The sequence below is a fragment of the Leptopilina heterotoma genome, unplaced genomic scaffold (assembly GCF_015476425.1).
Source record: "Leptopilina heterotoma isolate Lh14 unplaced genomic scaffold, ASM1547642v1 Lhet_267, whole genome shotgun sequence".
Classification (NCBI taxonomy): Eukaryota; Metazoa; Arthropoda; class Insecta; order Hymenoptera; family Figitidae; genus Leptopilina; species Leptopilina heterotoma.
In genome coordinates this window covers 714,845-726,499 of record NW_025110976.1, presented here as the reverse complement: position 1 = coordinate 726,499, position 11,655 = coordinate 714,845, and the positions used below count along the sequence as shown (strand labels likewise).

General features: G+C 33.5%; 2 protein-coding genes across 2 annotated transcripts; both read left to right on the top strand.

The window, feature by feature from the left end:
* The first annotated feature begins 3,582 nt into the window (after positions 1 to 3,582).
* On the top strand, positions 3,583 to 4,273 carry LOC122503658. The gene is made up of 2 exons (XM_043614285.1): positions 3,583 to 3,865; positions 3,996 to 4,273. The coding sequence occupies exons 1-2, from the start codon at positions 3,583 to 3,585 to the stop codon at positions 4,271 to 4,273; spliced, it is 561 nt and encodes a 186-aa protein (XP_043470220.1).
* Positions 4,274 to 7,830: 3,557 nt separating this feature from the next.
* On the top strand, positions 7,831 to 10,456 carry LOC122503657 (tigger transposable element-derived protein 7-like). Its single transcript, XM_043614284.1, has 4 exons — positions 7,831 to 7,867; positions 8,029 to 8,153; positions 8,238 to 8,408; positions 10,328 to 10,456. The coding sequence occupies exons 1-4, from the start codon at positions 7,831 to 7,833 to the stop codon at positions 10,454 to 10,456; spliced, it is 462 nt and encodes a 153-aa protein (XP_043470219.1).
* Positions 10,457 to 11,655: the final 1,199 nt, after the last annotated feature.

Below are 11,655 nucleotides of genomic sequence, written 5' to 3'. Positions count from 1 at the left end.
TGAGAAAAAAGTTATAGACTTTAAATATTTTACTGTGGAAAATTTTTTTGATTTTATTTAATTAATGAAAACTAATATATTTTTATATAAATTGTATTAAGTATTTCCTGATTCAACGAAACATCATTTATGTTTTCGGTAAGTTCTGCTATTATATGACATATAATAGTTATTGAATAATCATGTTTTTAAAAAAGTGCAAAATTTAAGGTTAGGTACAAAATGACCCTTTAAGCGTCCAACTTTTGATAAATAATAAAATTTGAAAAAATAAAATTATATTTTAACTTTATGATTAATGGACTCAGGAAGTCTTCTAGTTTTACATATTTTGAAACCAGATTTTTTAAAAATATTGCCGCAACAGCCCCCGGACGAAAGTAGGTGAACTGTCACATTTCTACTATGAAATTAATATGTTTTTAACAAAAAGTAGAATTTTTGTATGCTCCTCGACTGCTTTAACGCGACGTACAAGTCCACCATCTTGAATTTTTAAAAAAGGCCACCATGCAAATAAAAGTACCCAGTAAGAAGTAAGAAATTGAGAAGAATTGGACATTTCTAACTTTTTACAGAAAATGTTAAATTATTATCAATTTTTTTGAATTCCGTTTCGTCCAATTCCTATGTATTCCTTTTTGAGGCAAAGATTTCTTGAAAGTGAATTCCAATTAATTCCGTTTTAATATTTCTTTAATTTTTGAATTTTTGTGAATTCCAAAATACTACTGTGTGATACTCGGTAAGTTCAATTCCTGTCTATTCCGTTTTAATATTTTGTAATTTTTCAATTCCTTTGAAGTTTGCAACACTTTGAGATAACCCTGGTAAAAATTTCGGACTAAATCCGGATTAAATACGGACAGATTATTACGGATTAGTCCGAAAATTGTACGAAAAATGTCCGAAAACGATCCGCGATAGTCTGATATCAATCCGAACGAAAACCTGAATCCGAAAACACTCCGGAGTAATTTACTGAATGTCTACGAATTCAGTCCGTAATTAGTTCGCAACAATCCGAATTTATGACAGGTGAAGAATTCTTCTAAAATAAGTACGAAAATTATCCGAAATCAATGTGTAAAGAATACGGAATCAGTCCGCAACAATCCGAATTTAGTCTAGTTAGAAAAACTTAATCCGTAAAATGTTTGAAGCAATCCAAACTCTGTAAGCAAGAAATCCGATATTAGTCCGCAACAATTTGAAACTAAGTGTTGCAAAATCCTATTCCGAAACAAGTACGAAACAATCCAAAAACTGTATGCAACGAATCCGGAAATTGTCTGCAACAATTGGGATTTAATCCAGTTGAAAGACATAATCAGAAACAATCCGAAATCTGTATGCTAAGAATCCGAAAATTGGCTGAAATAATCCGTATTTAATCCAATTAAAAGGCATAATCCGAAACAAATATGAAATAATCCGAAATCTGTACGCAAACAATCCGACATTAGTCCGCTTCAATTTAAAATTAGTGTGGTAAAATCCTATTCCAAAACAAATACAAAACAATCCGAAATATGTATGATAAGAATCCGGAAATAATCGGACACCCGAATCATATTATATCCCTGGCAAAAATTTCGGACTAATCTGGATTAAATCCAGACATATTATTGTGGATTAGGACGATAATTATACGAAAAATATCCGAAAATGATCCGCATTAATCTAACGTTAATCCGAGCGAAATTATGAATTCTAAATCAGTCTGGAGTAATCGTGAATGTCTATGAATTAAGTCTGTAATTATTACGCAACAATCCGAAATTATGTCCGTTAAAAAATTCATCTCAAATAAATACGGAATAATGCGAAATCAATATGTAAAGAATACGAAATCAGTCGGCAATAATCCGAAAGTAATCCAGTTAAAAGATTTAATCCGAAACAAGTATGGAACAATCCAAAATCTGTATGCAAAGATTTTGGTATAATATTGAATTTGTATATTAAAAACAATTTGTATTAAATTCAGATAAATTTAAACTATAAATATATTTTCGTATTACATAAACCTGACCATAACCAGATTAATTCCGGATTTAAATCGGACTAATTTCACATTTGCAAGTCCTGACCATAAGCAGACTGTTTCGGATTAGCTGCGGATTCACTGGTTAAACCAATCGGATTACTTCTGCATTTACTAGTTGCATATGATCTGACTAACTGCAGACTAAACCGGACTAATTACGGATTCAATAGTTATAAAAAACGGTATTATTTTTTTAAACTTAATTCAGGGTGAAAAAATTCCACAATAAACAGTACTGTTGCGGACAAATTCCGGATTAGTCCGAAATCGGTCCCACTTTTTATTCAGGGTATTTAATAATGGTAGTTAATAAAATATTTAATTCTGCAGTCAATTTGTTTTTACAAATTTACTAGTATTATTAGATCACGACCCTGCACGTGTGCAGTATATGACTTAAGAACAAATTCCCAGTCAAGACTCATTAAATGCCAATGCGCGTGCTCATGTCTCACTCCCTAAACTCGATCTCCCCACTTTCTCCGGTGGTTACGAAGAATGGATGGGTTTTCGAGATTCGTCTGTCGCGATTGTTTATAATGAACCCCCACAGCACCGAAACTTTCCTAAAAGTTTATTAAATATTTACTTGCAATATTCGGAAGATTTAATTGCAATGTTTATTGAAAGTTGTGTAAAGATTTAAATGTCCCGAATCGGGACATTTAAATCTTTACACAATTTTTACTAAACTTTTCAGTTAAATATGCCGAATATTATTGCAAGTAAATATTTAATAAATTTTTAGGAAAATTTCGGTGCTGTGGGGGGAACCAACCATTCTAAATATTCAAAAACTAAGATATCTCAGGTTTTATGTTTCTTGGAAACGCGGCTAGAATTATTGAAAATTTACCTACATCCGAAATTAATTACAAAATAGCTTGGAAGCTTCTCGATGAACGATTCAATAACAAGAGAATTATTATTCAAACTCATATGCAGGCTTTGATTGAAATGCCAGCAGTAACGAATAAACCCCACTTATATGCCTAACAGTAACTAAATTAGATAGAGACACACGGAGGGAGTAGGAGCGTTCTGTGAGGGGGAAGTGAGATGCCAAAATTCGAACTTTTTGTAAAATTTTTACGCAAGTGTTGCCAGGTTTTGGAGGCATTGAGTACCAGATTTAGTGGTCACATGTCCAAAGACAATTTATAAAATACAAATAAATCTAGTTCTAATATTGAAAAAAATCAATCGGGAAAATCTTTTGTCAATACACAATCCATTAGTTGATAGGAGGATAATTATTTTACGAGCTGCTGTGTGATGGGAAGATTCCGCTTTCATTGCCCAGGACTTATCTCCAAAACACTCGATTGGGATGGATTGTTGCTGGGAAGGTTAACTGCGTTAGATTTAATCAGCCATGGTCCTGCAATTTGATCAGAGACCCAATCAAAGATCAATTGGAAAGGTTTTGGGAGCTGTAAGAAGTCGAGCATAAGAGGCATCTGTCACAGAAAGAGCAGAAATGCGAAATTCAATTTCAAGAGCATATTTAGCGAGACAAGGAGGGCCGTTATATGGTAGCTCTTCCTTTTAATGAGAAACAAATGGATTTGGGTTCAACATTCGAGATAGCACGACACCGATATTTTTCTCTGGAAAGGAGGCTAAAACGAGATTCGAATTTACGCGATCAGTATCATTTGTTTATGAAAAATTATGCAGAATTAGAACACATGGAGTTGATTGCTGTTTTTAACAAAAGTGGATACTACATCCCAAATCACCCTGTTTTGAAAGAATCAAGCTTGACTACTAAGCTCCGAGAAGTATATGATGGACCTACTAAACCACCCACGGGTATTTTTCTAAATGATGCTTTAATAGTGGGACCTGTAATCCAGGATGGAGTTTTTGGACTAATTCTATGATTTCGGAAGCACATTTTTGTCATGAGTGCGGACATTGAAAAAATGTTCCGACTGTTCAGGATACGACCGGAAGATCGAATTTATCAAAAAATCTTTTGTCGATCATCAACCGTTAAGAACTTATCAGCTGAACACCATAACATATGGAACTGCGTCGGCACCTTTCTTAGCAACGCGTTGCTTGAAGCAATTGGCGGAAGACGAAAGAGGGAACTTTCCAAAGGCAGGTGATGCAATACGCAATGACATCTATGTTAATGACCTATTGACGGAGCAGAGACCATTCAAGACGCCATCAAACTTAGAGACCAGATTATGGAGATCACGAAGAGATTGATCAATCTTGTTAGACAACAGATATATCAAGACGACTACCAAAACACTGTATGTGAGCTGGAATGCAGCGGAGGACAACTTGTGTTTCGAGGTGAATTTGCGCGAAAATAAGGAACGTGTAACGAAGAGAAACATACTATCGCAGATAGCCCAGTTGTATGTATCCAGCCGATTTTGCCTCTAGAGGTCAACTACCACGTGAGTTCATGGAGAACAGCATTTGGAGGAAGGGTCTAGCTTGGTTGCGAGAAGAGGAGTCAACTTGATCAAATTACCCAATTAAAACTCTAGATGTGCCTGAAAAAAGAGGACCTAACGTCAGTATTCCAACAGTTTTCCAGTCGCTGATTACGAATATGCAGTCAGATTTTCAAAATTCAAAATGGCCGATCTAATGTCTGTCGAAAGAAAAAAAAGACTGTCTGAATACATAAAGTTTCGTACAAATAAAATAGCTATCTAGACATTCTTTTTTTACACTTATTTTGTTACCATGGTGAAGAGTTAAATTAAATTGTCAATCGTCAGTTCGTTATTACTGACAATGAGTATCAGAATCATTTGCCTAATTTTTCAAAATTTCGACAGACATATTGGATCGGGGATTTAGAGTTTTGAAAATCTGACTGCAGATTCGTAATCAACGACTGGAAAACTGTTGGAATACTGAGTATCAGAATGATTTGTCTTATTTTTCATAATTTCGACCGCCATATTGGATCGGCCATTTTGAATTTTGAAAATCTGACCTCAGATTCGTAATCAGCGGCGGAAATAACCTTGGAGTATAGACTTTCATGAAAATAATTCCTTTTAATATGCATTTACAAGGATTTTTGTCGTTTGATCGTCCATATTGGATCGGCTATTTTGAATTTTGAAAGTTACAATGCAGATTCTTAACGAGTTTAGGCCTCAGTCGCCCAAAATATACCTTTAGCAACATTTCTATTTTGATGCCTCTTACTGCGTTTTGCCCCACTGTGGCGCCCTCCGCATTTCGGTGGAGTGTAGGCGGCCGCGGTGAAGCCCTTCAAGCACAATTTGCGGAGAACGGTGGGAGAAACTTTATTCAATTTTGTAGAATTAACCACATGCATGTGCGAAATTAAAGCGGTGCTTAATTCAAGACCTTTAACGCCAATGTCGTCAGATCCTAACGACCTCCAGGTTTTGACTCCGGGTCATTTTTTAATAGGCAAACCTTTGTCTGCATTGCCTTCCGATGATTTTTTGCAAATGCCTGTAAATCGCTTATCAACGTAACAGCACATGCAAAAAATAAAACTCTACTTTTGGAAGCGATGAAAAAACGAATATTTGACAGAATTAAATGTTAAGAGTAAGTGGTGTACCGGAAAAAATACGAATGTAAAGATTGGAAATTTAGTTTTGTTAAAAGAGGACACCCTACTGAAAATTCTCACATGGGATCCTACATATGATTTTACGCGGGTTCTTATACAAAAACCTGTATAAAATTCCAGATCCCACGTAAGAATCCACATGGGATCCCATGTAAAAGCACATGTATATTTGGGACACGATTTGGAGCAGGAATTCATGTGGGAATTTGAGTTTGTGTATCTACATAAAAATCCAAATGGATTCGTATGTGAGAATACATATAGGCTTCCATAAAGGATTCCATAAAGGATTTTACATAGGAATGAAAATTATATGAATTCCCAGGTGAGATCGTATGTTATTTCCCATGTAATTTTCCACATGGGATCTTACATAGGATCTCACGTGGTTTTTCTTATTAATGATACAGAATACCACGGTTCATATACTTTCACAGCCAGGTGGTGTAACGTGGCGTTACGAAGTCTCCCGCGTCTGCTGCGAATCGGGCGATTGAACCCGGAAACGGCCGAAGGGCCTCGAGGGTGTCAATCGCCAAATTCGCGGACAGACGCGACACTTGTTGTTCCGATCTCCCAAAAGCAACACTTGATTGCTGGATTAGTTGTGAGTTGTTCCGTGCTCTGATTTATGTGCCATCGAATTCCCGAGTATAAATAATCGACGACACGTAAGTGAATAAATATTGTTTTTATTAAAATACTGTGTCTCCCATTTACTCTCCTTCCTCCCCTTTTCCCTTAATTATAATTAAAGATCTGGGCCTCCAATTATAAATTGGCGCCCAACGAAAAGATCCACCTTTCATATTTCCTTTCTGTAAAGAAAATTTTCAGAATAATTCTTTCATCATCTTTGTTTGTTGAAAATTCCTAAAATAATTTCTTTTCATCATCTTCGTTTGTTGAAAATTCCCAAAGAAAATTCCCAGAAAATTCATTTTTTTCATAATTTTTTAATTGTTGAAAATTCCACCTGTCACCTCATGGTCGCCTAACCTCAAAACCGAACCTTTTCTCTCTTCCTTTTTCCCATATTTAATGAAAAATATTTCATTTGTGCTTGAAAATTATTGATTTTATTTTGTGCTATTTGTATATAATTTCTGACAATTGTGACAAATTTTTATGTGACGAACGAACGACAATGACGAAAATTATTGTGTAAATAATGTAAAAATAAAATTCACTATTGGAAAGAAAACGAAAAAACCTTTAAGGTCATGTTATTCAGTGTGACGTTTTTCCATAGTAAAGTACATGGGGCACGTGACCACTGAATAACATAACCTTAAGAAACATATTTTACAAAAATTTTCCCATTACAAGTATATTCAGAAAACATTCAAAAAGTAGCCGGTGTTCCTTGAGTTTCAATTTTTTTCAAGAAGTTGAAATTTCAACTTCGGACATTTCACGTAAAATGCCTCACATAATTATGATATTCACAAGAAAAATTGTTTATAATAAATTTATGTAACATTTAAAATTCTTTATCACATCGGAGTATTGAAGTTGACACCCTTAGCGAAATAAATCACAAGTTTACTAATTTTTAAAACTTCCTATCTCAATAAAAAAAATTCATTATATTTACACTAAATTTTTTGTTTTGTACGTGAAAAACAGTTTTTTAGTTTTTCTTTGTAAATAATAAACCTGCGTGCTGAAAATTTTTGGACATAGTCTGTTTCGGTAAAATTAACTTATATATTAAATAAGAAAAAATGAAAAATGAAAATTTAGTTTATCAACCTCAACGAAAAACGATGCCTCTAATGCAGACATAGAAAAACATACGTTGGATTGGATACGACGTGCTCGTGACGAGAATGTTCCTATCTCAGGACCTATAGTGCGTGAAAAAGCAGAAAAATTAGCTAGTGATTTAGGACATGCAGATTTAAAAGCAAGTGAGGGTTGGTTCATGAATTTTAAGAAAAGGAACGGAATTGTAAGTAAAATTATAAGTGGCGAAAGTGCATCAGTGTCAGAAGTAAATTGTGAAGAATATCGTCTTACAATTTTACCTAGCATATTAGAAGAATACTAGGAGAGTGACATTTTTAACGTTGATGAGGCTGGATTCTATTACAAATGCTTACCAGATCGAACATTGGCATTTAAAAATGATAAATGTTATGGGGGAAAAAGAAGCAAAGATAGAATTACTGTGATGGTTGGCGCTAACATGTCTGGAACGGAAAAATTGAAACTTCTGGTTATCGGTAAATTTAAGAAACCACGTTTTTTCTCAGGAGTCAAGTCTTTACCAGTCATCTACGAAAACAATAAAAAAGCATGGATGACATCTTCGATTTACGAATCTTGGCTTCACAAAATGGATAAAAATTTTATACAGAAAAGAGAAAAATTGTACTTTTTGTAGACAATTGCCCTGCTCATCCAAAAGTTTTACTTACAGAACTTAAAGCTATAAAAACTGTTCACTTGCCTGCCAATACGACCTCTAAATTACAACCAATGGATCAGGGAATCATAAAAAATTTAAAGGTAAATTATAGAAAACGAGTAGTTAAAAAAATTCTCGATTTTATAGATGAAGGAAAGAAGGATGGTGATTTTTTCATTTTTTAGTGCACATCAACTTTACAAAACTTCGAAGCCAAAAAAGAAGACGAAAGAGAAGAAGAAGAAGAAGATGAAGAAGATGATGAAGATGACACAGAACGCATAGAACCAACGACATTTAAAGAAGCTGTAGAGAGGCTAAACGTTGCACAGAAGTTCATTCAAGAACATGAAAATGTACCAAAGGAGATTTTTTATAGTCTTAACAAAATTTATGATTTTTGTTTACATGTTAGACGAGAGAAACAGACAAAAATGACTGATTTCTTACCCTCACAGCACCGGGATATTCAGGATATCCCAGAGACGTCCTGGGGATATCGATTTGTTTTCGGAAGTTTGGATATCTCTGGGATATCCTAGGGACGTCCATGGATATCCAGAGGATAATCCAGGGATATCCAAACTTCCGAAAACAAATCGATATCCCCAGGACGTCTCTGGGATATCCTGAATATCCCGGTGGTGTGAGGGATAAATTGACAAAGACGTTTCACTATTATAATCCATATTATAAAACGTTTTACGACATTTTATAAGACATTTTTCTCTAAAAATAAATTATTTTGATAAATATTTGATAACTCGAATTTTTGATATATCGAGTTTTTTTTTATTCCCTTGGTGATTCGAGTTATCGAGGTTCCACTGTATATATAATTGGGACATTCTGCGTCAACGGAAGACCCCCCCCCCCGCCTAAAAAAAGGTTTAGACTAAAAAGGTTTATTAAGGCTTAAAATTTAGCTCATTATGTATGCTTTCAAATGCATAGTGGTACTTTTAAAAATTCAAAATGGCGGACCAAATATGGCATTTAATTGAAAACTAAAAGATAAAAAAGTAATGTAAAACACTTGAAAATTGCTAATCGGGGGTTTTTCGGGTCGCTGATTACAAACATGACATCAGAAATTAAAAATTCAAAATGGCGGATCCAATATGGCAGTCAATTTAGAATAAAAGTTCAAATTTAATTAAAATACTCACGAAAGATGCTATTCGCAGGTTTCTGGTGTCGCTGATTGCAAATTTGACACTAGAAATTTAAAATTCAAAAAGGCGGATCCAATATGGCAGTCAATTTAGAAGAAAAGTTCAAATTTAATTAAAATACTCGCAGAAAATTGCTAATCGTGGGGTTTTTCTGTCGCTGATTACAAATTTCACATCAGAAATTAAAAAGTCAAAATGGCGGATTCAATATTGCAGCACAGAGAAAAACTAAACTCAAAATGAGTCGTAAAAGTGACTCATTATGAGCTGCAACAAAAATGAACCTCGCAGATGGCGCCACGTTCTATGTCATTTAACATAGACTCATTTTGAGTTGCAACAAAAATGAGTCCGATTTTTTTCTGTGAGTCAATTTAGAAGAAAAGTTCAAATTCAATTAAAATACTCTGGATAATTGGTAATTGAGGTTTTTGGTGTCGCTAATATTACAAATTTGACAACAGAAATTTAAAATTCAAAATGGCGGATCCAATGTGGCAGTCAATTTAATAGAAAAATTCCAAAATTTAATTAAATATTAGTGAAATGTGTGGTATGAGGGTTTTTAGTGTAGCTGATTACAAATTTAACATCAGAAATATTGAATCCGACATTTTAAATTTTAAATTTCTGATGTGAAATTTGTAATCAGTGACAGAAAAAACCCACGATTAGCAATTTTCTGCGAGTATTATAATTAAATTTAAACTTTTCTTCTAAATTGACTGCCATATTGGATCCGCCTTTTTGAATTTTAAATTTCTAGTGTCTTTGTAATCAGCGACCATAAAAACCCCCGATTAGCAATTTTCTGCGAGTATTTTAATTAAATTTGAACTTTTCTTCAACATTGACTGCCATATTGGATCCGCCATTTTTAATTTTCAATTTCTGATGTCAAATTTGTAATCAGCGACCCGAAAAATCCCAGATTAGCAATTTTCAAGTGTTTTACATTAGTCAATTAATCGAATCCCATTGTCAATGTAATTTTCGGTGAAAATGTATTGAAAATGAATTATTTGACATTGAAAAATTTATTTTTAAAATATTCAAAAAATTTGAAATAAAGAAGAGATTTTAAAATTTGTGCTTTAAAGAAAAAATTGATTTTCAATCAATTGCAATTGAGCAAGGAGGAGAAGGGTAATGATGATGATTATGTTAACAAGCCGTCGCGTCGACGTCGATTGTTGCCCGATAAGAAGCGAGGAATTGAAAAGGATTGAAATAATTCAAACTCTGTATGGTGTAGTAGAAATTATCCAATACTTTTGAATGCCATTTCTGTCCAATACTTTTCTATACCATGATAGGACCACGTTTCGTCTAAAAATGAATGCTCTTCAGTTCTGTTTGTAATTGTTAACAAAGACAACGCCCACAGCACCGAAACTTTCCTAAAAATTTATTAAATATTTACTTGCAATATTCGGAATATTTAATTGCAATGTTTATTGAAAGTTGTGTACAGATTTAAATGTCCTGATTAAATAAATGTTTAGCGCGAAGCTTTCCTGAATATTTCAATAAAATCTTCGCATAATTATAATTATAATTATGCGAAGGTGTAATTTCATGTTCAGGAAATGTTCAGGAAAGCTTCGCGCTAAACATTTATTTAATCGGGACATTTAAATCTTTACACAATTCTCACTAAACTTTTCAGTTAAATATGACGAATATTGGAAGTAAATATTTAATAAATTTTTAGGAAAGTTTCGGTGCTGTGGGGAAAAATTTTTTTCTGAATGCTTTCCAATCCCATCAGAAGTTATTACAGCCTGTCATTACATCACTTTTCAATTTTTCATTGGAACCGTGTTTCTGCATGCATTCAAGCAATCTTCTGGATTTTTGTAATTTATAAGATACATACATTGGAAGATTTTGTAAAAAGTGTTTGTGTTCAAAGAAAAACTTGCTGAAAAATTGATTGTTTACCAATTTTACGTCATTTAAACGAGTCAGGCCGTTATTCTGTTAGACAATAAATCACAACCTAAAAATTTCAGAGACCTTTAAACACTTTTAACCCTCTTAACTGATAATTTAATAATTATTCCTTTTTAAAATAGCAAATAAAGACATGAGTGCAGTTATTTGAAAGTAATTGAACATTCTATGCAATGTCAACAATATTAGTATTATATTATTATACTATATTTGTATGAGCATTTGAAAGGATTGAAACCCAATGAGAAAAAAACCATTGGCGCATTAATGGCCCAATAATGGGAGCCACCATTCCATTATTGTCCCATTATTGGCACCCAATAATGGACCACTAATGGTAAAATCGTGGGATGTCCACGCCGATGCCAATAATTGGCAAACCATTATTGGCACATTATTGGCTGCCATTAAAAAACCAATAAAAAAAAATTTTTTTTATTAAATTTTATTAAATAATAAATTTATTTATTTA